Below are 27,194 nucleotides of genomic sequence, written 5' to 3'. Positions count from 1 at the left end.
CTAGGTCTTGCTCTGGTGGGCAAGGCCTTGCACAGTAAAGCTTTAATCCAATTATCTGCTGATGGATGGAGCTGACCACCATCCCTGATAGTTGTTTGGCCTGGGACCCAGCCCTGGGGTCTACAAACTCTATGGCAGAGTTAATGGGGACCTCCAAGAGTGTTTATTTCAAGGGGGACCTTCCAGGACTGCTGCTGCAGTGCCCTTGTCCCTGTGGTGAACCCCTCCTGACCTAGGAGACACCCCACCCCAGCAGGTAGTTTTGGTCCAGCCTCCTGTATGGGTCATTTCTCCTTTCTTCTGGGTCTGGATGCATGCAAGATTTTATTTTGCCCTCCAAAACTGGAGTCTCTGTTTCCCCCAGTTCTATGGAAATCCTGCAGTCAAGTCCCACTGGCCTTCAAGGTCATATTTCATAGGGATTCCCAGTCCCTTTGTTGGATCCCCAATCTGGGAAGCCTGACACAGGGCTTAGAACCTTGACAGCAGTGGGAGAACTTTGGTGTTATCGTTCTCCAGTTTGTGGATCACCCATTCAGCAGGTATGGGGTTTGATTTTAACATGTTTGTGTCCCTTCTACCATCTTGGTGTGGCTTCTTCTTTGTCTTTGGACATGGGGTATCCTTTTTTGGTGGGTTCCAATGACCTCCTGTTGATGGTTGTTCAAAAGCTGGTTGCAATTTTGGTGCTTTTATCGGAGGAGATAAGCGCACATCCTTCTACTCTACCATCTTGAACCAGAACTGATATCTCTGCTTTTTAATACACTGTCTAGAGTTGTCATAGCTTTCCTTCCAAGGAGCAAGCATCTTTTAATTTCATGGCTGCAGTCAATGTCCACAATGATTTCTGAGCCCAGGAAAACAAAGTCTGTCACTGTTTCCACTTTTTCCTCTTCTATTTGCCATGAAGTGATGGGACTGGATGCCATGATCTTCGATTTTTGAATGCTGGGTTTCAAGCCAGCTTTTTAACTCTTATCTTTCACCTTCATTCAGCCCTGGGATTTCTTTGGAGGGAATGATGCTGTAGCTGAAACTCCAGTATTTTGGCCACCTCATGCAAAGAGTTGACTCATTGGAAAAGACTCTGATGCTGGGAGGGATTGGGGGCAGGAGGAGAAGGGGACGACAGAGGATGAGATGGCTGGATGGCATCACTGACTCAATGGACGTGAGTCTGAGTGAACTCTGGGAGTTGGTGATGGACAGGGAGGCCTGGCGTGCTGCGATTCATGGGGTCGCAAAGAGTCGGACACAACTGAGCGACTGAACTGAACTGAACTGAAGAGGTTCTTTAGTTCCTCTTCACTTTCTGCCATTAGAGCAGTATCATCTGCATATCTGAGGTTATTGATATTTCCTCCAGCAGTCCTGATTCTAGCTTGAGCTACATCCAGCCCAGCATTTTGAATGATGTACTCTGTATATGTTAAATAAGCAGAGCAACAATATACAGCCTTGTCATACTCCTTTCCCAATTTTGAACCAGTCCATTGTTCCATGTCTGTTTCTAACTACTGCTTTGTGACCTGCATACAGATTTCTCAGGAGGCAGGTAAGGTGGTCTAGTACTCCCTTCTCTTCAAGAATTTTCCACAGTTTGCTGTGACCCACATAGTCAAGGACTTCAGCGAAATAGAAAAGAAATAGAAATGTATGTAATCAAAAAGGGGCTTCCCAGGTGGTGCTAGTGGTAAAGAACCCACCTGTCTATGCAGGAGATGTAAGAAACAAGGGTTCAATCCCTGAGTCGGGAAGATACCCTGGAGAAGGGCATGGCAACTCACTCCAGTATTCTTGCCTGGAGAATTCCATGGACAAAGGAGCCCGGCGGGCTATAGTCCCTAGGTTTACAAAGAGTCAGCCACGATTGAAGGGACTTAGCACACATGCATAATCCAAAAGATGGAAGGCATAAACCAATATGACAGGTCCTGCAAAAATGTGAATTAGGTGTGTTCCTCTTTCAAGAGACATACTCTCAGTTGGGATTAAAAACTCATTGCTGTTTACAAGAAATACACCAAAGACAAAGACAAAACTGAAAATACAGGCAGTCACTACAGGCACTGGGTTTGGTGCAGACTGCTCTGACTGTGCAGTAACGACTGACAGAACAGGCGGCACTGACTAGCCGCGCACGCCTCGGGGCTCCTCCCCGCCCAGCCTCAGGGCCAAGCCTGAAGCGGCAACCTGGCAGTGACTTTCCAGATCCTTCTCCTTTGCGCAGGTTAAAGTTTCTGTAAGGCTGTATTTGCTCTGTAAATCACTGCTTTTCTAAAGCCTCCTGTTCGTGTATCCTGATGACTGTTGCGGGGGTGGGGCTGCGTGAGGGGCTGGAGGCATCGTGGCAGGAGGGGTATCTGACTGGCTGCCCTTCCTCCAGGCGTGGGGGAGGGGAAGCACCCGAAGAGCTTTCCTTTCTGTTCTTGTCTTTTTTTTGAAAAAGGTCTGGGTTTTTTTTCTGTTGTCATTTTTGTTTTTTTCTGTTTAAGTTGGGTGGAGGGTGGTGGAGAGGAAAATAACTGAAGCTTGCTGCTAAGTTGCTTCAGCCGTGTCTGACTCTGTGCGACCCCATAGAGGGCAGCCCACCAGGCTCCCCCTCCCTGGGATTCTCCTGGACTGGGTTGCCATTTCCTTCTCCAGTGCATGAAAGTGAAAAGTGAAAGTGAAGTTGCTCAGTCGTGTCTGACTCTTAGCAACCCCTTGGACTGCAGCCTACCAGGCTCCTCTGTCCATGGGATTTTCCAGGCAAGAGTACTGGAGTGGGGTGCCATTGCCTTCTCCATTTACTGAAGCTTATACTTTGGTAAAATGTGTGGGTGGGGGAAGGGCAGACATTTTTCTCAACTGCCTGTTATATGCCAAGTGCTTTTCCTTCTGGACTTGAATCTTTTGACTAAGATCATGTTTGACAGATGTAAATATTAGTGTCAAAATAGAAGCTAGGATGAAGTAACACTAATTAGTAGGTGTAGAATTTATTTCAAATTACATGTCATGACATAATTTTTATGGCTTGGCTCAAGAGACAGTTTTAAGAGCACATCCTCACTGATGCTACATTACTGCTTTCTAACCATCTACTTCGTGGCCTGTTACGATGATGAAAGTTGACAAAGTAAACCAGTATCAACAACTAAATCTGGTAGATCTGGGAAAAATAGAAATAGGTCCTGAACCCACTCTTTGGTTAGCCAAATTTGTCCTGCATGAGATGGCACTGAAGATATACAGAAGCAAGTGGCTGTTATCACACACTGAGAGCTGTAATGCACAATCCAGAAGAGGATGGAAAAGATACCCTTCAGTACATTGCAGAGATGCTGCAGATCACCAAGCAAGCCATGAGATTAGGTGTACCTATAATAGAGAGAAAGCTTGAGAGAAAAATCAGTAAACCTCACAAAGACATCATTGGCATCAGTTCTCAAAACTAAGGCTCTTTGGCCCAGGTGAAAAGTTGTTAATGAGTAAATTTTCATCTCTAAATAAAAAAGTGATACAGACCAAATTCATTGTAAATACTGGTAATCTATGAAAGTTCAGAAATCTTACAAACTCTGAAATGAAAGTTAACTTTCTAAAACCAAACTTAAAAGTAAATCTTTAGAAATCAGATAGTTGTCTTGAAACCATGGAAAACACAAGTGTGATGGATAATAAAGCCCAGGCAGAGTCAGATGGAGAAATGTCTTCAGATAATGACTCATACCACTCTGATGAATTCCATACAAATTCTAAGTCTGATGAAGACAGGCAGCTAGCTAACTCTTCAGAGAGTGCAGGGACAGCAGACTATTTCTTCCTAACTGTGGTATTATTGCTTCAGCACCTCAATTAGGTAGAAGATCTTAGTTTACTAGAAGCACTGATATTAGCATTCATGTTCCTTCAGAGGTTACTATTGCTCATGAACGTGGGCTTGGAAAAGGCCATGAGTCTTCTTTGAAGAAAAGTCCTTCTGCTGACATCATATACACGTTGACTGGCTTTGCCAAGCCTGTGGATATTTGCTGCCACAGATTTGTTCAAGATGCACAAAACAAAATGACCAAGCTATCAGAAACCAGATCTGTTTCTCAGCAGGATAGGAAGAAAGGAAATCAAATGACTAATCAAGTTTCTCATGAAGAAATTCAATTGAATCAATGGAAACAGATACCTTCTCCACCATCTCAATTAGATGTGTCTTTTTCTGCAACAGGCCCACAGTTTGTGTCAGTTGAACTAGGGCATTCAGTTGTATCTCAAAAGACCACCGGCTCCAAATGCAGCATGCTTGAACTTGAGACAGGGCTTCATGTAACTCTTTCTCCTTCAGAGAGCTGTAGCAATAGGGCAGTCTCTCCCTTTGGAAAGGTTTGAAGTTTCACAGAACAGGTTGCTAATATTACCCAAGATGGATTAACCCAGGGGATAAAGTTTGCAGTGGCAAAAGTTCAGAAGAGCCCTGTAGAGCCTGAAGTAGTTAAAGAAGTCCAACAAAATGAACTTTAAAATATATTTACGTAACACCAGACATGAGTAACTCAGATTTAGTTTTTAGCCACACAGAATCCTGTGGTTTTCATTTAATCAAAAAAAAAAAAAGGTGTCACATAATCTGTACTGTCTTTGAATTTAAGTATCACAAATTCTAATTATGTTTATTTGGAAAGGTTCTAAAAGGAGATTAAACCTGAGCAGATTCCCAAATTATAGAGCTAGGACAATCGAAGTGCATCATCCTAGGGTGTGTAGACTTAAGTAGCTTATACACTGTAGGGGAAATGGCAACCCACTCCGGTATCCTTGCCTGGAGAATCCCATGGACGGAGCAGCCTTGTGGGCTACAGTCCACGGGGTCGCAAAGAGTCGGACACGACTGAGCGACTTCACTCACTCACTCACTCACACTGTAGGGAGGTTTGTCTCTTGAAAAATATTTCAGGAATAGATTACTTTGGAATGTAATAATCTTAAAGTTTTTTTGGAGTGGGCTGGGTGGGAAGAATGTATGAAATAGACACAAAGGGTGGACATGGATCCATTTAGGTAATTAGCATTTTTCATAATTTGTTTCTGTTCTGGCAGCTCATTTCTGTGTGTTATCTCTACAAGGGAAATACTTAGTTTAGTAACTTTCAAGTGTTACTAGTATGGAGTACCTGCTATTTACATTTTAACATAAAAAACTATTGCTTTAGCTTTTGATGCTTACCATTCCCTACAGAGTTAATTGAGGGCTAACGGCACTATATAGTCAAGAAACGTATGCCCATTTGATTCTAATTTTCCCCACATCCTACATAAACAAATTTAAAGTATTGCTGCCTTGTAAACCCCAAAGTCCAGGAGCATTAAGACTTGCCAGTCATAAAACCTGAGGTGTCAGATGTGAATATCAGAAACTATTAAGTTTGCTCTTTTCAGAATTATTTAGAATGTACACATATTGGATACTGGTAATGCCTGAAAGAAGTCTTCAAATTGTAATTTTTTGCAGAAGGCAGTCCATCACCTGGAGAAGGAAATGGCACCCCACTCCAGTGTTCTTGCCTGGAGAATCCCAGGGACGGAGGAGCCTAGTAGGCTGCAGTCCATGGGGTCGCACAGAGTCGGACGCGACTGCAGGGACTTAGCAGCAGCAGCAGCAGCAGTCCATCACATATTGTGTAAGCTATCGTAACTATTTAAAATTTAGTCTGAAGCACGATTGTGCTAAAACTTTACGTTTTATGACTGTAACCTTGACCACATGGAACCAGGACCTCTTCTGTAAGCCCATCATTAAGAAAGTTGCATATCTTATTCCAAACAAGTATTGGTTTATCCAGCACCTTTAGAGCCTTATGCTATTGGAGTGATTCTCAGCTAAACATTATGTCTGTTGTAACTTTGACAAGTATATCCATTTTTGTAATTTATCAGTGGTATATCTGTTTTTGAAGTGTCAAATACTGTGACTATGCAAAATAAAATATCATTATAATTTAAAGTGAAAAAACCACAGTGCTGTTTATGAGAAATACACCTAAGACAAAGAAAAAACTGAATATAAAGGCTTGGAAAGCTTATACAAGGTGGATGCAAAGGAAAAAAGAGAAGTGTGGCCATGTGCAGAGCAGACAAACCCAATTTTAAGGAGAGAAGCTTTGACGGGGTTAAGGCAGATATTTGACATAATGAATAGGTCCAAATGGGTTATAAAGCCATAAACCAGGAGTACAAATGAAAAACTTTCAGAACTATATGAAGAACTAGATAAAAATCAGTAGATGAGGAAGCCAAGACTAAGAGATGTAAGGAACCAGATGGAGGTCCTAGAGCAGTGAGGCCTGGAGCCCAGATTAGAGCACAGCCAGGAAGCCTCCCACCAGAGCCCATCAACCAAATATTCAGAGATGATGTCAAGACGGTTTCAGTACAGAGAAAAGCCAAAGTGAATGAAGGAACAAACAAAATAAATCATGAAAAATAAATAAAATCTAGTGGTTCCTTGAGGACCTCTAGAATATATAAAACCCTGACTAGCCTGATTAAATTTAAAAGAGAAAAAGTAAAACTGTTCAACATCATAAATCAATATCATGAATGGAAATATAACTACAGACATAGAAGAAAATAATTACTGAAAAAGGTAAACGTAACATACCATGATGGCAAATTCAAAACTCTAAAGGAAATAGATGATTTTCTACCAAAATATAACCTCTTGAACTGCACATAAGCAAAAGCAGAGAACCTGAACTGACCAATGATTTCAAAAGATGTCTGAAAACAAAGACCTGCTTTATCTAATAAACCATTAGCAATAAATAATTCCTATGAAACTTCTCCAGACTGTAATAAAATGGGAAGTTCTCCAAGTCATTCTGTAAAGCTAACATTGTCTCATACCAAAATCTCAAAGACAATAGAAATAGAAAAGTATAGATCAATTACCTATAAATATAGAAGCAAACACTGTAAATAAAATATCAATAGGTCAAATCCATCCATAATAACACCAATTAACATTTATTACAAATTTCAATATTGGGTCAACACCTACAATCATTCATTAGAATGGCAAATTAAAGTAGAAAAACTATGTGAGTATATCCACAGCTGCTAATATAGATCCAATAAAATTCAGCAACTTTTCTTAATAAAAACCTAAGCAAAGAGGAATACATGGAAACTACCTAAATATATAGCAATAGTCTATTTACCAAAAATGCTGACGCCAAGACCTTTAAAATCAGGAACAAGAGAGACACATCTGCTCTTTTCAGATGATTCAACTTTTGACATTTCTGCTAATACATAATAAGCCATGAAATAAAGTTAAATAAATATTAGAAAAGACAAGACAAACCTGCTTTGAATTTGCAGATAACTTGATACATACCTAAACGTTTTGAGGAACTTCTCTGAAAACTATTAAAATTAATAAGAGAAGTTGGTAAGCGGATTGGGTAAAACAAATAAATAGAAGAGCTTTCCTTCATATCAGCAATGCTAAGTTGGACATGGGAAAGAATGATATACATTCCATTCAAACAATGGCAAAAACAATAAAAAATAAACAAAATAGGTTCAGGAAACCTTTATCAGGAAAACTATAAAATCCTGTTAAAGGACCTAAATGCAGCACAAGTCACCATGGAAGTTACCGGGGGAAATGCACAAAAGGGAAAAAACAAACGTCTGACAACAGTTAGGGTATTTTTGAAAAAAGCAAATAAGGAGTAGAAAACTTGCATTAACCAGTCGTAAGGTTTAAATAAAATGCCTGTAATCAAAACAGCGTGGCATTTGAACAGAAATAGATTTAAAGGCTAGTAGACCAGTGCAGAGAATCCCAAAATGTATATAAGTATATATTGGAAGAAATGGCAATGGTGACATTTTAATCCCGAAGGAAAATCAAAGTTTAGTTTAAAAATTGTGCTGGAATATTTGAAGAAAGGAAAGTTAGATTCCCTGCCTCAAACCACATACACAAAGAAATACCAGGAAAACTAGACCTAAAATGTAAAAAATAAAGAGTCAAAATGTATAAAAGACTCTAGGAGAATATTTACATAAAAGTGAGGGGGAAATGACTTTCTTATATAACCTAAATGCCATAAAGGAAAAGACAGGCATATTTGATTATATATTCACATATCTTTGTTATCTCAAAAGATAACAGACAAAAGACAAATAATGGATTGGGAAAAATATTGGTAACATCTGTGATAAACAAAAAAGGCTTAAAATCTCTAATATCAATAAGACGCTTCAAAATTAGAAGGAAAAGGTGAGTAATCCTTGAGAAAAATAATAAACTGTAACAGGCAACTCACATAAGAGGAGACACAAATAATTTATGAGGATATGCAAAGATGCTCAACATTATTAAGATATGAAATGTGGACATTAAAACAAGAAGATTCCATTTTTACCCATGAGAGTGATGAAAATTAAAATGCCCCTGGACATCCAGTGCTGGCCAGGGTGTGGGGAATAGAAATCCCCATGTCACACTGGTGAGAGTGTTGAGTCACCACAGCATTTGGGGAAGTGATTCCAAAGCAGTCCACTTTCAGGACTTTGATCTACATAAGAATTACCCTAGAAATCAGGCTATATCACAAGGGCAAAACCCAGAAATAATCCAAATGTCCACCACCAGGAAAAGGGCTGAATCAACTAAGCTATATTCACTCTAGATTTAAGGCACATATCGAAAAGAATGAGATACAGCTACATTGACTGAACGAGGGGAAGTCAGTGATGGAGTGCTCAATTTAAAAAGCCAAATTGAAGACAATGTAAATAATGCAATCCTATTTTTGTTATTAAAATGGTAAACTAACTAGAACTACTCCCCATATGTGTTTTTTCCCAGTTTTATTGAGCTATAATTGACATATGACATTGTGTAAGTTATGACATGTTGATCTAATACATTTATATATTGTACAACGATTACTACTGTAGCCTTAGCTAACACCTGTACCATGCCACTTAATTACTATTTCTTTTTGTGGTGAGAACATTTAAGATTTATTCTCTTAGAAACTTTCATGTATATAATACAGTGTTATTAGCTGCAATCACAGTGCTACACATTAGATCTCCGGGCTTATTTATCATACGGCTGAAGTGACCAACACTCCAGCTATATGACCAACATCTTCCCATGTGCCCCACCCCTCAGGCCTTGTCCTACTGTTTCCACAGTTTGGCTTTTTTAGTTTCCACCTATAAGTAAAAACATACAGTGCTTATCTTTCTCTGACTTCTTTCACTTGGCATAATGTCCTCAAAGTCCATCCACGTTGTTACAGATGGAACCATGTCCTTCTTTCTCGTGGTTGAAGAATCGTCTGCTATATGTAAACACTACCTCTTCCTTATCCATCCATCCACAGACAAAGACTACTCACCATTTTTCCCGGACAACTGCTGGGCAAGGCGCTTGCTTCAACAAAATACTTCCTGAGGAGATGTTTGCTGGGGTCAGGACTGTCCAGTAAAATGTAGGAGCAGAAAAAGGCTCCATGCCGAATCAGGAAGATGGCAATATCTTCATTCCCTACAGGACAGAAAGCAGAGTGCTCAGGGCATTCGGGACACAGAGCGTGTCGTGGTTGTCCAAAAGGCCAGACACGCACGTGAAACGAAAATGAGAAGGGCGTGAAACTGCTGAACGTCTCTGTTGCCTCCCTTGCCTCCACAGGTGCCTGTCAGTGAGAGCACTTGTGTGGGGCTTTGCCCTCTGCAGCACCTCCGAGGGGAGTCGCATCTGCCGTGGTTGGTCCCTGGCACTGAAATCCCCTCGCAGGAGGGAGTCGGCGGAAGGAAGGAGGACGCAGATCTTTTGAAGAAGAAGCCAAGAACAGAGCTGCGAAACTCCACGCAGGCCACCGGAGAGCCAAAGGCGAGTGTGACGGGCGGGCCCGCGTCTCTACAGGACAAAGGCTCTCGCAGGAGGCTGACTGGGACCCACCTGACTTGATGGCCGCGTACAGCGGCAGGCGTACGATGACAGGGAACTCGTTCTTCCTGACTGCGTAGCTCTCCGGGTCGGCCCCGTAGGTCAGGACCAGGAGCTTCACCACTGCCAGGTGCCCCTGCTGGCAGGCCAAGGCCAGCATCCAGTTCAAGAGCCGCTGGGGGCTGCAGGGACCTGCACGGATGACGGGACAGAGCGTGGCTGAAGGGACAGTTGTTGCTGCTCTGAAATCCCCTCCAGCCACGGCCCTGTTTCCCGCTGAAAGTCGCTTATGTCCAGTTGACAGTGTCTATGGAACAGCCCCCCTGAACTGCATATGACATTTCCCCACATCACTATAAACCCACCTGCCCATCAAATAACACCTGCTGGGGAAAAGGAGCATTCAGGACAGCACAAGCAGTGAGATCGTGATGAAAAATGTGTGTGTGGAAGTAAGACTAGTTAGAACTACCTACCCTCAGAGCTGCAGAATTCTCTCCAGGTGGTAGGACAGTGAGATGCCCTTACTCTCTGCCTCATCCCCAGCCCTGACTGCAGCCCTGGAGCAGCGTCACACACAGGGACACAGGTTTTGGAGACAGGTGACATAGGATTAAAATATTTCAGCTGTGTCATCTGGGGCAAATTTCTTATCCTCTCTGTGGCTCAGTTTACCCATAAGTAAAACGGGAAGAGGAACACCCTGCCTTCCAAGTTTAATGTGAGGATTAAATGACATTGTGTATGTCAAGTACTTGATTCAATAAACTGTCACAACATCTGACAAGTGCCTGATATAACTCATTGTGGTATGTCATTATGTTCTTAGAGTAATAACACTTTCTGCTTTCCCGAATTATCTGTAATATAAATATACCACTTTCATAAGTTAAAAAACACTTTGGTGAAGAAACAGATCAGCCCAAAACTTAAGAGAACTGCTCCCTAAAAGAACTGCCTACTTAATTCCAGGATGAAATAACACACTGAAGGAACAGGGACAGCATAGGCTGAAATGTCACAGTATCTTCAAGTTCAAAGTAATGCAAGGTCTTTTGGATCTGGCTGCCATGGAAAAATGATCTCATCCCCCACGTGGACACTTCCCAATTGCATCATAACACTCATTTCCAGAGGTGGAGAGTTCTCAGGAACCAAAGTGCTCTGGGGCCTGGAGAGAGTGCCTCTCTCTGTGTCATAGGAAATTGACCAGGAAATGGGGTGAGGTAGAGAAGGCAAGAATTAAAACCCAGTACACAAGGTACCTGGCATCATGTCTGGGGTGCAGCGGGTGCTAAATAAATATCCTTTCTTTGCCCTCAATTGATGACTAAAATGAACAATTCAAAGGAGGAGGTACATGAGCAGAAAACAAATTACCCCTAACTCAGTTACAACCAGATATCCAGCTGTGAGAACTGCGGTTGTCATGCTACTAACTTCTGCTGAGGATGGAGTGCGTCAGTCTCAGGAGGCAGGCCCTGTATTTCACAGTCATCATTTTAATATGAGGAGACCAAAGCTCAGGGACAGTGGGGAACTTGCTGAAGCTCCGACAGTTGGTAAATGGCAAAGTCAAGCCTTAAGTTCTGCTTTACCCGTAACCAAAGGGTACTATCTTAACCATACAAACCCCTGTGTGTATTCTTTGAGGCCCAAATCCAGCTCAAAGAGCCCCATTTTGGTTTCCATCTTTCCACCTCCTCTCTCTCGTCAGCCCTGCTGAGCTACAAGACCAGAAATTACATAACGATGTCCTTCGAATGATGTTCATAATTACACAGTGATGTACCCGCCCACCATGGACCTCTCCTCCCTCCTCTTCTTGGACCCACCCTTGTTCTCCAGCTGCCTCTTATCTTACCTTACTCCTGACAAGGGCCACCCTCCCTTCAGGCTGGGAACCCCCAGAGGACCAGACACTGTTCTGCCCATCTCTGCATCCCAACAGGGCTCAGCACAGTGCCCTGAACTCTTTCAGTCCCACTAGCTCTGTCCCAAGTCGAATTAAAGACAGGACACCCCAGGAGCTGCTGAAAACCATGCCCAGCTCCAACATACTCAGGTCCAGCCAAGCTCCCTGCTCTGCAAAGCAGGCAAACCAGGCTCTTCCCTTGCTTGTCTGCCAAGTAAACCCTACTCAGTCTGCAAAGCCCAGTTGAGATGTCAACTCCTTCTGAAGACCTCAGCCTGCACGCAAACAAGACCATCCCCTGATGTGTGGTCACAAACGACTGTGTAGACATTTCAACCTCTGCATGGTTACACCACACAGTTACTCTTTTCTGCCTCAATTTCCTCTGCTGTACCAGGAGCTACTAAAGGGCTGGGACCACCTTTTTAAAAAGCCTCTGTGTCTTTCAGGTTCTGTAGTGTGTCCAGTACTTGGCAAATGCTCAATAAATGTAAGCTGTCCAATGAGGGAGTCAGCTGGCATAGACTCTTTGGGGCAAGAACAGAGCTACTCTTGGGGATTCCTGAGGAGAAAGAATCAGTCACTGGCACCTCAGGGGCTCCTCTCTGTCTTCCTATACCTTGCTTGACCCAATCTGTGTCTATGGGCCCTAACAGTGCCCTGATTTCTGTTCAAAAACTCATTCTTCCTCCAGGCGTATGAGGGCATGCCAGCTTGGGACCAAATCTGAGCACAAAGCTACCTCAAAGGACACAGTCAGACACTCCCTTAACAGTGAAAAAAAAAAAAGAAAAGTGAAAGTCATTCAGTCGTGTCTGACTCTTTGCAACCCCATGGACTATACAGCCCATGGAATTCTCCAGGCCAGAATACTGGAGTGGGTAGCCTTTCCCTTCTCCAGGAGATCTTCCCAACCCAGGGATTGAACCCAGGTCTCCCGCATTGCAGGCAGATTCTTTACCAGCTGAGCTATAAGGGAAGCCCAAGAATACTGGCGTGGGTAGCCAATCCCTTCTCCAGGGGATCTTCCCGATTCAGGAATCAAACTGGGGTCTCCTGCATTGCAGGCAGATTCTTTACCAAGTGAACTATCAGGGAAGCCCTTAACAGTACTACTGCATAGTTTGTGGTGTGTATGTGTGTGTGTGTGTGTGTGTGTTAGTTGCTCAGTTGTGTCCGACCCGTTGCAACCCATAGCCTGAGGCCCGTCAGGCTCCTCTGTCTGTGGGACTTTCCAGGCAAGGATCCTGGAGTGGGCTGCCATTTCATAATTTGTGGGGTCCCATGTAAAACTTAAAATGGGGTCCCTTGATTAAAAACTATTACAAATTTCAAGAGGGTAATGCAGAGTGTAGTGGGCTTCCCAGGTGGCGCTAGTGGTAAAGAATACGTTTGCCAATGCAGGAGACCTTAAAGATGTGGGTTTGGTCCCTGGGTCGGGAAGATCCCCTGGAGGAGGGCATGGCAACCCACTCCAGTATTCTTGCCTGGAGAATCCCACGGAAAGAGGAGCCTGGCAGACTACAGTCATAGGACTGCAGACACTTGGACACAACTGAAGCGACTTAGCAGGCATGCTCACAAACCAAGTGTGGGGCCCTTCTAAGTACGGGGCCCTGTGAGACTGCATTGTCACATACCCATGAAGCTGGCCCGACTCCCTTGCAACATTCTAACTCCCAAAGACCACTGCTAAGACAATGCCTCAGCCTATAGCTGTAGCAATAACTGTAACAGATCCAAGGCCATTATAGGAAACCAAAGGAGACCAGGATTTCTGAGTCTACCAGAGAAAAAATTACTTGTTATTAAGAAAGCAACATAGCAAGGAACATCCAGACAATGTAATATTATTCAGTGATAAAATACGTGTGTGTGTGTGTGTGTGTGTGTGTGTGTATGAGCTCTCAAGTCATGAAAAGACATGGAGGAAACTGGAATGCATACTGCTAAGTGAAGCAGTCTATCTGAAAAGGCTACATACCATACGAACCCAACTATATGTCATTCTGGAAAAGGCATAGTTTTGGGCTCTAAAATCACTGCAGATGGTGATTGCAGCCATGAAATTAAAAGATGCTTACTCCTTGGAAGGAAAGTTATGAGCAACCTAGATAGCATTTTCAAAAGCAGAGACATTACTTTGCCAACAAAGGTCCGTCTTGTCAAGACTATGGTTTTTCCAGTGGTCATGTATGGATGTGAGAGTTGGTCTCTGAAGAAAGCTGAGCACTGAAGAATTGATGCTTTTGAACTGTGGTGTTGGAGAAGACTCTTGAGTCCCATGGACTGCAAGGAGATCCAACCAGTCCCTTCTGAAGGAGATCAGCCCTGGGATTTCTTTGGAAGGAATGATGCTAAAGCTGAACTCCAATACTTTGGCCACCTCATGCGAAGAGTTGACTCATTGGAAAAGACTCTGATGCTGGGAGGGATTGGGGACAGGAGGAGAAGGGGATGACAGAGGATGAGATGGCTGGATGGCATCACCAACTCAATGGACGTGAGTTTGAGTGAACTCCGGGAGATGGTGATGGACAGGGAGGCCTGGTGTGCTGTGATTCATGGGGTCACAAAGAGTCAGATACAACTGAGCGACTGAAATGAACTGAACCAAACCAAACTGATGAAGACAGTAAAGAGACCAGTGGTTGCCAGGAGCTGAGAAAGAGATGAACAGGTGGAACAGGAGGGCAGTGAAATTATTCTGCGTGATACAGTAATGGTCCATATACGTCATCACACATTTGTTAACAGTCAGAATATACAACCCGAGTACAAACTATGAGCTCTCGTTAGTAATAACACATCAATATCGGTTCGTTCATCAATCTTAACAACTGTACCATTCTCATACAAAACATCAATAATAGGGAAACTGTAGAGGGTGGCATATGAGAATTCTTGGTACTTGCTCAACAACTTTTCTTTAAACCTAAAACTGCTTTAAAGAATACCCCCAGATTTCTGGATCTGGATTGGTAAACAGTGTGAGGACATAAACATTTTGGAGTGAAGCACCCCACCCCCAATGTCTGTCTGGTTCCTAGGAAAAGAGGGTCCCCGAAGGACTTCCCTCGTGGTCCAGTGGTTAAGAATCTGCCTTCCAATGCAGAGGATGCTGGTTCAATCCCTGGTTGGAGAACTAACTCCACATGCTGTGGGGCAGCTGAGCAGGTGTGCCACAACTGGGCAGAAGCTTGCGTGCAGCGACAGGGGTCCTTCATGCCACAACCAAGGCTCAATGAAGCCAAACAAATGAGGAAATAAGTATTTTTTCAAAAAGAGGGTCCCTGAGCAGGGGTGAAGAACCCACACCCTGGGACTTACCTGGCAAAATGAGTGAAGTGGCTCAGTCGTGTCCGACTCTTTGCAACCCCATGGACGGTAGCCCACCAGGCTCCTCTGTCCATGGGATTTTCCAGGCTAGAGTACTGGAGTGGTAGCCATTTCTTTCTCCAGGGGATCTTCCCACCCCAGGGATCAAACTCAAGTCTCCCGCACTGCAGGTGGGTGCTTTACCGTCTGAGCCACCAGGGAAGCAAAGCCTCTTTACCTGGCAAAGACTCGAGTAGCTCCTGAACGACATCAGTGTGCCCAAACTGTGCTGCCACCACGGCAGGGTTGTCGTCAGTGGGCTCCGTCGGTAGCTCTACCAGCCTCTCAGTGAGAAGATACCGGACGGTCTCCAGGTCACCATGGGCTGCAGAGATACTCAGGAGCTGGCCCTGGTCAAAACAGAGCAGGGACAAGACACCAGCACGAAGAGTGCTGTTGGGAACTGCCAAGAGAATCGACTCTAAAGGCTCACCAAGCCCACGGGCAAGTCTGGGACTGTGCTGCCCAGGATGGCAGGACCAGTCACGTGTGGCTGTTAAGGCTTGAAACATGGCTCATGCAAAGTGAGATGTGCTGAAAATATAAAATCATATGTGATTTCAAAGTTCATTCAGTTTCTCAGTCGTGTCTGACTCTTTGCGACCCTAAGCAGCATGCCGAGCTTCCCTGTCACACCAACTCCTGGAGCTTGCTCAAACTCATGTCCATCGAGTCAGTGATACCATCCAACCATCTCTTCCTCTGTTGTCCCCTTCTCCCCCTGCCTTCAGTCTTTCCCAGCATCAGGGTCTTTTTCAGGTGATTTCAAAGACTTACTACAAAAACGGTAAACTATCTTGTCAATATTTTCTGGGGCTCTAAAATCACAGTGGATACTGACTGCAGCAAAGAAAATTAAAACACACTTGTCCCTAGGAAGGAAAGCTATGACAAATCTAGACAGTGTATTAAAAAGCAGAGACATGTTTTGCTGACAAAGGTCCATATAGTCAAACCTATGGTTTTTCCAGTTGTCATGTATGGATGTGAGAGTTGGACCATAAAGAAGGCTGAGCGCTGAAGAATTGATGCTTTCAAATTGTGGTGCTGGAGAAGACTCTTGAGAGTCCCTTGGACTGCAAAGAGATCAAACCAGTCAATCCTGAAGGAAATCAGTCCTGAATAATCACTGGAAGGACTGATGATGTAGCTGAAGCTCCAATACTTTGGGCACCTGATGCAAAGAGCCAACTCATTCCAAAAGACCCTGATGCTGGAAAGATTTAAGGCAAAAGGAGAAGGAGGCAGCAGATGGTTAGATAACCTAGACAGTATCACCAACCCAAGAGATTTGAGTTTGAGCAAGCTCTGAGAGATAGTGAAGGACAGGGAAGCCTGGTGTGCTGCAGTCCATGGGGTTGCAAAGAGTCAGACATGACTTACTGACTGAAAAACAAAAACAATCTTGTCAATAATTTTTACATTGATTATATGTTGAAATGATAATCTTTAATATATTCTAGTTAAATAAAACAGAGTATTAAAGTTTACTGTTTTGTGAAATTTGACCAATATCTGTGCTTTAGTTAGTGATATTGTATACAGGTTAATTTCCTGTTTTCTTACATGATATTTCTTTATATTTTCAGAATTGTATTAGAATACTATTAATAGTTATATAATCACAATAGTAAAAGATGTTCATCAGTTTTCACAATTAATAGAAAAAAAATAAAAGATAATTATAATTGCAAGCCATAATGGAAACATGATTAACCTAACAGTATAAAATACTTACAATCTGAGGCATTAAGCAGAGTGATGTGGTACATGGAAGTACATATACGCACATGTTTTCATCCACCCAGCCAGTCCATGCCTTTTTGGTGCATTTAGTCTATTTACATTTCAGTTAAGTTTGATATGTATGATCCTATTACCATTTTCTTAATTGCTTTGGGTTTATTCTTTGTAGGCATTTTCCTTCTTTTGTGTTTCCTGCCTAGAGAAGTTCCTGCAGCATTTATTGTAAAGCTGGTTTGGTGGTGCTCTCTCTTAACTTTTGCTTGTCTATACAACCTGATTTTGACATCAAATCTGAATGAAGTGTTGCTGGGTAGAGTATTCTTGGTTGTAGGTTCTTCCCTTTCATCACTTTAAATATATGGTGCCATTCATTTCTGGCTTGCAGAGTTTCTGTTGAGAAATTAGCTGATAACCAGATGAGAATTCCCTTGTATGTTATTTGTCATTTTTCCCTTGTTGCTTTTAATATTTTATCTTTGTCTTTAATTTTTGTCAGTTTGATTACTATTTAATATATGTCTCAGTGTGTTCCTCCTTGGGTTTATCCTGCCTGGGACTCTGTGCTTCCTGGACTTGGTTGACTATTTCTTTTCCCATGTTAGGGAAGTTTTCAGCTCTTACCTCTTCAAATACTTTCTTGGATCCTTTCTCTCTCTCTTCTCCTTCTGGGACCCCTATCATGCGAATGTTGGTACATTTAGTTTTCCCAGAACATTCTTAGGCTGTCTTCATTTTTTTTTCATTCTTTTTTCTATATTTTATTTTACAGCAGTAATTTCCACCACTCTCTCTTCCAGGTCACTTATCCATTCTACCTGTGATTCTGCTGTTGATTCCTTCTAGTGTATTGTTCATCTCTGTTTGTTCCTTTAGGTCTTTGTTCTTCTAAGTCTTTGTTAAACATTTCTTGCATCTTCTCCATTCTTTTTCTAAGATCCTAAATCAACTGGATCAAATTGCCAACATCTGTTGGATCACTGAAAAAGCAAGAGAGTTCCAGAAAAACATCTACTTCTGCTTTATTGACTACCCCAAAGCCTTTGACTTATAGATCACAACAAACTGTGGAAAATTCTTAAAAAGATAGAAATACCAGACCACCTGACCTCCCTCCTGAGAAATCTGTATGCAGGTCAAGAAGCAACAGTTAGCACTGGACATGGAACAACAGACTGGTTCCAAACAGGAAAAGGAGTACGTCAAGCAAGGCTGTATATTGTCACTCTGCTTATTTAACTTATATGTAGAGTATATCATGTGAAATGCTGGGCTGGATGAAGCACAAGCTGGAATCAAGATTTCCAGGAGAAATATCAATAAACTCAGATACACAGATGACATCACCCTTATGTCAGAAAGCAAAGGAGAACTAAAGAGCCTCTTGATGAAAGTGAAAGAGGAGAGTGAAAAAGTTGGCTTAAAACTCAACATTCAGAAAACTAAGATCATGGCATCAGGTCCCTTTACTTCATGGCAAATAGATGGGGGAACAATGGAAACAGTGACAGACTTTATTTTAGGGGGGCTCCAAAATCATTGTAGATGGTGACTGCAGCCATGAAATTAAAAGACGCTTGCTCCTTGGAAGAAAAGTTATGACCAACCTAGATAGCATATTAAAAAGCAGACATAGTACTTGGCCAAAAAAGGTCCTTCTAGTCAAAGCTATGGTTTTTCCAGGAGTCATGTATGGATGTGAGAGTTGGACTATAAAGAAAGCTGAGCGCCAAAGAATTGATGCTTTTGAACTGTGGTGTTGGAGAAGACCTTGAGAGTCCCCTGGACTGCAAGGAGATCCAACCAGTCCATCCTAAAGGAGATCAGTCCTGGATATTCATTGGAAGGACTGATGCTGAAGCTGAAGCTGAAACTTCAATACTTTGGCCACCTGATGAGAAGAACTGACTTATTGGAAAAGATCTTTATGCTGGGAAAGATTGAAGGCAGGAGGAGAGAGGATGAGATGGTTGGATGGCATCACTGACTTGATGGACATGAGTTTGAGCAAGCTCTGGGAGTTGGTGATGGACAGGGATGCCTGGTGTGCTGCAGTCCATGGGGTCGCAAAGAGTTGGACACAACTGAGCGACTGAACTAAAATCATCTGTGCTATTATTATTTTGAATTCTTTTTCTGGAATGTTGCCTATCTCCACTTCATGTAGTTGTTTTTCTGAGGTTTTATCTTGTTCTTTCATCTGGGAGATAATCGTCTGCCTTTTCATTTTGATTAAATTTCTGTGGCCGTGGTTTATGTTTTGGAGCCTCTAGGATTGTAGTTCTTTTTGCTTCTTCTGTCTGTCCTCTGGTGGATGAGGCTGTTGGGAAGGACTGGTATGGGAAAAAACTGGGTCTTGTCCTGGTGGGCAGGGTCTTGCTCAGTAACACTGTAATCTGCTGATGGGTGGGGCTCCCTCTCTATTAGCTGTTTGGCCTGAGGTGACTCAGCCCTGGAGTCTACAGGCTCTATGGCAGGGTTAATAACCACTTCCAAGAGGGCTGGCTTGCCAAGGAGCACCTCCCAGAACTGCTGCTGCCAATGCCTCTGTCCCCGTGGCAAGCCACTGCTGACCCACACCTCCACAGGAGACCCTCCACTGTTCATTATGTGTTTTCAAGATTCCACATTGTATTTAGTTGCATTGAGCAGCTTCAGCTACATGTAACAGGTTCTGATAAATTCTCCTTTATTTTTAATCTGTTACAAATATTTTCTAATTTTCCTTGTTATGGTTTCTTGGTTATACCCATCATTTAAAAGTGGACGTTTATTTTCCAAATACATGGAGTTTTTAAAGTATCCTTGATGCTAATTTCTCATTTTGATATTAGCTTCTCATTTAAATTCTTTCTTCTCTGTAATCACCTTCTGTGTTTTCTCAGTCTTTTAACCTTTTTGAGGTTTTCAATGGCTAAGTCTCTTGGTAACTGTCACATTACACTTGAAAATATGTGGGTTATTTTCAAATATCTTTTGATATTGATTTCTAACATAACTGTGCAGTGATAAGAGAACAGACTCTGTATGATTTCAATACCTTTGACCATGAAAGTTTTGCCCTTTGTTTTACATCCCTGGATACGTTCCAGTGTCTCCTGGTTTATAGTCTACGGCAACTTGAACAGAACTTGTACCCTGCGTTGTGTGAGAATTGTATACATCTTAATAATGTTGAATTGATTCACAGTGCTTTTCAGGTCTACTATATCCTTCTACTTTCATGTCCAGTTATTCTATTAACTTTTGAGGGTTTGATTTATTTTGAAATTCCAACTAAAAACCTTAATTTATCTACTTAAAAAAATTGTAATACATAGTAGAACTATATGTAACTTTGTTCTGCATTTTTAAAGTCTTCTGTAAATGTGTTATAATACTATCATACTTTAAAAAATTAAGAATTAAGAAAAGTTTACCTGTTTTTGTTTAGTTTTTTAATGCTACTTCTAGAAAACTCTACCTTCTAAGTGTCTCATATTCTGTTTCTTTGGAACAGCATCATTGTTTTGCCAAAAGTTTTCACTTTTATCTCAGGTTCAGATTTGTTAACAAATTATATTATATAGTTATACGTATATCTCCTCATTGTATACAAATTAACAATACAAATATTTATTAGAGAATTATCTAGTCTACTTTCAATACACATTAAAAGAGAAAAAAAAGAAACAGCAGAGGACAGCAATAGTATATACATCATGAAACTGAATTTGCTGACATCTGGACTTAAACATGCCTTCCCAGGTGGTGCTAGTGGTAAGGAAACTGCCTGCCAACGCAGGAGATGCAAGAGGTGCAGGTTCAATGGGAAGTTCTATGTGACGGCAGTCTGGAGGTCCATTTGGGAAAAGGTCCCAGGCAGTGCGACTGCTCTGTGGGTAACACTTTGGACTCTTGCTTCTTCGGTCCCCACTTACAATCCCCAGGCCACAAACGATGGGCCAACAACTTTGACCTGCTCCAGTTCTCCCATAAGAAGAGAGGTTTTGACGACATATACTGTGAATTCATAATGGGAGGAATCAAAAATGCTCAGTTCAGTTCAGTCACTCAGTTACATCCGACTCTTTGTGACCTCATGGACTGCAGCACGTCAGACTTCCCTGTCCATCACCAACTCCTGGAGCTTGCTCAAACTCATGTCCATTGAGTCGGTCATGCCATCCAACCATCTCATCCTCTGTTCTCCCCTTCTCCTCTCCTGCCTTCAATCTTTCCCAGCATCAGGTCTTTTCCAATGAGTCAATTCTTCACATCAGGCGGCCACAGTATTGGAGCTTCAGGTTCAATATCAGTCTTTCCAATGAATGATTCAGGACTTACTGCCTTTTGAATTGAATGGTTTGATCTCCTTTCAGTCCAAGGGATTCTCAAGAGTCTTCTCCAACAACACAGTTCAAAAGCATCAGTTCTTCAGCACTCAGCTTTTTTTATGGTCCAGCTCTCACATCCATACATGATTACTGGAAAAACCATAGCTTTGACTAGATCGACCTTTGTTGGCAAAGTAATGTCTCTACCTTTAAATAGGCTGTCTAGGTTGGTCATAGCTTTTCTTCTAAGGAGCAAGTGTCTTTTAATTTCATGGCTACAGTCACCATCTGCAGTGATTTTGGAGCCCAAGAAAATAGTCTGTCACTGTTTCCATTGTTTCCCCATCTATTTGCCATGAAGTGATGGGACTGGATGCCATAACTTTAGTTTTTTGAATGTTGAGTTTAAAGCCAACTTTCACATTCATCAAGAGGCTCTTCAGTTCCTCTTTGTTTTCAGCCATAAGCATGGTATCATCTGCCTATCTGAGGTTATTGACATTTCTCCTGGCAATCTTGATTCCAGCCCGTGCTTCTTCCAGCCCAGTGTTTCTCATGATGTACTCTGCATATAATTTAAATAAGCAGGGTGACAATATACAGCCTTGATGTACTCCTTTTCCTGATTTTGAACCAGTCTGTTGTTCCATGTCCAGTGCTAACTGTTGCTTCTTGACCTACATACTGATTTCTCAGGAGGCAGATCAGGTGGTCTGGTATTCCCATCTTTTTAAGAATTTTCCAGTTTGTGGTGATCCACACAGTCAAAGGCTTTGGCATAGTCAATAAAGCAGAAGTAGATGTTTTTCTGGAATTATCTTGCTTTTTCTATGATCCAACGTATGTTGCCAGTTTGATCTCTGGTTCCTCTGCCTTGTCTAAATCCAGCTTGTACATCTGGAAGTTCTTGGTTCACATACTGCTGAAGCCTCGCTTGGAGAATTTTCCAAAAATGCTCTCTTCTCAATAATTATCAAGCACATTGAACTTGACTATTTTCCCCCCAAAATTCTCTTACAACTTTGAGAAGAGGCTGGAGGTTTAGTAATTGAGCTATTTCCAACTATTAATTAAATGAAGACCGTAAACCTGTGCTAATCAAAGTATTGCACACAAAACATCAATAAAGTGCTCTCCTGGTTTACAGCCAATAAGAATTTCCCACAAGGACCAGAACATAGCAATGATCTTCCCAAGCTGTAGGCCAGCAAGAGGGTTGATCTCTATAAGCTTTTGGAAAAAGTTTGGCATATGTTTCAAAATTTTTAAAAGGCTCTTACCCACATTCTCAATTTTTGCAAATCTACCTAAGTGAAGAAAATAGCTGACAATAAGAAAACAATTAGGCAAAAAAACATTCAGTATAGTATTATTTATAGAAATAAAAAATTAGAAACAATCCAAATATCTAACCAAATGGAATAGCCAGATAAATGAGAGTGTCTCTACCAGATGAAATGTCATGTATCCACTGAAGGTGAGGCACATAAGGAACCTATAGTCATACAGAAAATGGTTCATATAATATTAGATAAGAGAAAACAGTATGCAAAACTATACATAAATAAGACTCTATCTATATTAGAAACAATAAAAACAAAAAATGAATGTTCAAATCAGCAACTCGGAAAAGAGTATACCAAAAATGCCAGTGGGATTGTTTGGATGATTAATTTTGGTTCTTTTTTCCTTTACTTTTATATGTTTTTAAATTTTTCAGTTTGCACATGTGCTATTTTATAGTGGAAAAAAGTATAAAAGACTATATTAGGTTAAACCCTCGACTGTCAATTTTGTCCTTTTCCTTTCTGTGACCCCTTCCTGCCCCTGGGAATGATGGCCCAGTGTACTTACCTGACAAGCTGAGAAGTCCGCTTGAAAGGACTGACACCAGGAGGTTTACATGAGAAACAAGGTATTCAGAACCCAGGAAATATCCCCATTATTATAATGATAACAAGAAAAGAATTTTCGTGGTAACTTTCACTCAACCTGGGTCCCCAGTTCTGGCAAGAAGGGCTGGCATAGACCTTACCTTTTCCAGCTGGGATGTGCTCTCGTCACAAGCTTCTCGGAGCAGATGCTGGGCTCTGCTGATGTTTCCTCGCCTGTATGCAGCATGAATGCCTTCCGTCCTGGGGCTCTGCACCATGGGCTCACTGCCTGGCATGGAGAGTTTGCTGCCCATGTCCCCAGCACCTGGGTGAACAGAGGCACACACACATCACCTCCACCGCCAGTCCTGCTTATGGGAACCACCAGAGAGGAGAGCAGGATGTGCTTAAGCCAGAGAGGGCTGCTCTGAAATGCTGCCAGTGTCACCCAGCACAGCCAACTTCAGCACCTGCCCCCTGTGGAGGCACTTCCTGCATGGAGCCAGAGGTGAAGGCGTGGGGAGGCTGGAAGATTCTGGAGTGAGACAATGCCCAGAGAGCGGGTCCAGGTCCCCCAGGGCAGCTGCCTGGCAGGCTGGCCTCACCAACAGCAACACCAAACTGCCCCACTGCTATGTCCCTCAGAGGGATACGGTATCCCATGGAGGAAGAAAGGCAAGTTAAAACCTGAGCATGTGGAAATCTAGACCCTCTCTGCCTGGAAAATGCCACAAAGGCATGGGATTTAGAATGACAGCCCTCACTCCATACTTGCTGGGTCTGAAGACGCAGATGTGAAAGCTGTCAGCCCTTGGAGCTCCCACTCTAGAATGGCTTCATAATTAGCAGTCTGTAGATCCCAGAAGGCTTCAGAGACTTCCTGCACATCTTAAAGTTGCACAGAAAATTGTGTGTGTATGTGTGTGTGTGCACATTTCTCTGGGAAGAAAATTCAAGGTTCCTACTAGATTTGCAAATGTATTACTGAACCAGAGTCTAAAGTTCTGTCTCTACCATAGAAAAGACTGCAATGAATGAGTAGTTACATTTGATTGTGTTAAGTGGCAGCAGAAATGGGAACAGAATTCAAAAATCATTCTTGGTCAAGTTCACCCAGCTTGTAAGAGGCAAACCATGACTGGTGTTTGGTTTACCAGCTCTTAGGCTGGGTCTAACCCCACTCCATCTCTTTGAAGAGATGGAAAAAAACGGCTTTTTTTTCATGTTAAAATGTAAATGATGAAGAAGGTTGCCTTCCAAACATTCACATCACAAAAGCAAATCACATTACAGCAGCTAACATTTGGAAAAAAGTTTTTTTCAAAATTTATTTACAATAGGATAAAATTTACATGTTTAGAAATAAATCTTTAAAATGATGGATAAGATCTGTATCCTATAAACTATAGGGTATAGATATAAAATATAAAATATATATATATATAAAAACTATATATATATATAAAAACTATAAACATTGCTGAAAGAAGTTAAATAAGATCTATACAAATGGAAAGACATCTCATGTTCGTGGATTAAAACAATCAATATTATTAAGTCTCGATTCTCTCCAATTTTATCTGTAGATTCAATGTAATCCCAACCATAATCCCAATAGGACTTGAGGGGGATAAAATTGACAACCTGATCCTCAAATTTGTTCAAAAATTCAAAGCATTTACCCCAAACAATCTTGAAAAACAAGAGTTGGAGGATCTACACTACTTGATTTCAAGTCTTACATAAAACTATAATAATAATCAAAGCAGTGTGCTACTAGTATATACAAATATATCTGTAGAACAGAATAGCTTCTCAACTTTCTGTTGGGAAATAGACTCATACTTGTACATCCAATTAATTTTTGATAAGGGTGCCAACACAATGAGAAAAGCAAAAATTATTTCAATAAATCGTGCTGGGACAACTGGACATCATTGAATAAAAAGGGACTCTGACTCCTACTTCTCACCACATACAAAAATTACTTTGAAATGGATCATGGATTTAAACATAAAGGTTAAAACTGTAGTGTTTCTAGGAAAAAAATATCACAGGAAGACATTTTTATGACTTGAGAGTAGGCAAAGCTTTCTTAGATGGGACACAGAAAGTAATAAACATGAAAGGAAAAAATCACTAATTAGACTTCAACAAAATTTAAAACTTACGCTCATCAGAAGGTTGATCTACCATTTAAAAACTATTTACCATTTGACAATGAGTAGGCAAGTTACATACTGGAAGAAAATATTTGCAAAACATACACCCAAAAAACGGATGGTATTCAGAAAACAGGAAGAACTCCTATAACTTGGTAATAAAGGACAAACAATCCAGTTAAAAACAAGCAAAGATTTGAATGGCAGAAGAGATTCAAAAAGCTCAATATCATTAGTCATCAGGGAAATGAAAATTAAACACCACTACAATCCCACAAAAGTCAGTGAAATTTAAAAAGACTGATAATACTTGGTGAGGATATGGAGAAACCAGAACACTCATACCTTATTGGTTGCATCTAAAATTGTACAACCACTTTGGAAACAAGTCTATTGGTTTCTTACGAAACTAAGTACACACCTATCCTATGACTTCCTTGTTCTATTCTTAGGTATTTACCCAAGAAAATATGTCTAAAATATATCCAATAATGTTTATATTAAATGCCATTCATAGTATTTTCAAACTGTAAAGGTGTCCATCAAAAGGAGTTGAATAAATAACTCCCATAGTATAGTGACTACTTAGCAATCAAAAGGAATAAACTGCTGATCCACGAAATGATTGATGGTAATCTAAAAACACACTGCTGAATGAAAGAATGACTTTATAAAATGATCCCATTTATATGCTGTTCTGATATATGGTGGGAAAAAAATCAGAACAGTGGTTCCTGAGGGTGCGCATGAAGTTCACCAGAAAAGGGGCACGAGGAAATTGTTTAGGCATGGTTCTATATCTTGATGACGTTTTCAGTATAAAGGTGGTGGCTTTTGTCAAAACTTATCAAATAGTCCAATGAAGATATGTACATTTTCTTTATATAAACTTTATCTAAAAATTATAAACAATATTAAACTATAGTGAATAAAATGAATACTAAAGTATTTGAGGGTGAAAAGTACAGATATTTCCAACTTAATTTGAGATGCATTAATAATAACAGATTGATAGATGGACAGAAGAACAGATAGATGGATAGAAATGAGAGTAATTTCAGAAAGCGTTAATGGTAGAATTTAGGTGGTGGGTATATGGACATACATAGTTCGATTCTTTCAGTTTTACTGTATGTTCAACTTTTCACAACACAATCTTGGGAGAAGTAAATCAGAATAACGTACCCTAAATGCAAGGCCTGCCATGTGGCATACTGAACGAGTTCCACCACCAGTGCAGAAAAGTCCTGCTTGGGGAGACAGGGAAAGACAAACTGCTTACAGTGAAGGTCCTTGATACCATTCAGAGTCTTTGTAGCTCACTCTAAGCCATGACTACTTCCAAGACAACCATTCTGAAAACCACATTAAGTGGATTTCAGGAGCATCACTCACAATCTGCACCCTTCCTGAAACATGAATGCAAGACTGTTATGTTTAAATGGAGTTTACTGGGGTTTGGGCTCTGTATTTTCAGCAAGAGGAATCAGAAAAGGGTTATACATTAGGCAGCTTCCCAGGTGGCGCTAGTGGTATGGAATCTGCCTGCCAGAGCAGGAGACACAAGAGATGCAGGATATTGGGAAGATTTCCTGGAAAAGGAAATGGCACCCCACTCCAGTATTCTTGCTTGGAAAATCCCATGGACAGAGGAGCCTGGTGGGCTACTGTCCATGGGACCACAAAGAGTCAGACATGGCTGAACACACACACTTCAAGGCAGCTTCACATCTCAACGCACACTAACAATCCTCATTAACCTTTATTTTTTTATATTTGTAGTTACCTTTTATTTAACATTTTTATTCCTCTCATTTATCTCTTTTAACTAGAATTACCATCTTATGTCAT

General features: G+C 41.5%; 1 protein-coding gene and 1 pseudogene across 7 annotated transcripts in view; one reads left to right on the top strand and one right to left on the bottom strand.

Annotated features, from left to right (window-relative positions):
* LRRK1 (leucine rich repeat kinase 1) overlaps positions 1 to 27,194 on the bottom strand; it is a 135,928-nt gene that overhangs the window by 68,871 nt on the left and 39,863 nt on the right. For all 7 annotated transcript variants that reach the window (XM_086364892.1, XM_086364890.1, XM_086364888.1 and 4 more), the window contains 4 exons: positions 23,343 to 23,506; positions 15,427 to 15,598; positions 9,968 to 10,147; positions 9,405 to 9,553 (listed from right to left, as the gene is read on the bottom strand). In XM_086364892.1, coding sequence (XP_086221018.1) covers positions 9,405 to 9,553; positions 9,968 to 10,147; positions 15,427 to 15,598; positions 23,343 to 23,506 — 665 coding nt within the window. The remainder of the gene's footprint in view (positions 1 to 9,404; positions 9,554 to 9,967; positions 10,148 to 15,426; positions 15,599 to 23,342; positions 23,507 to 27,194) is intronic.
* On the top strand, positions 2,963 to 4,633 carry LOC147349827 (phosphatidylinositide 4-phosphatase SAC2 pseudogene; annotated as a pseudogene).

The sequence above is a fragment of the Bos grunniens genome, chromosome 21, assembly GCF_055505025.1.
Source record: "Bos grunniens cultivar Pamir isolate PY7600 chromosome 21, Bosgru_T2T1.0, whole genome shotgun sequence".
Lineage (NCBI taxonomy): Eukaryota > Metazoa > Chordata > Mammalia > Artiodactyla > Bovidae > Bos > Bos grunniens.
The sequence above is the reverse complement of the archived record's forward strand: the minus strand, read 5'-3'. Positions and strand labels throughout refer to the sequence as shown.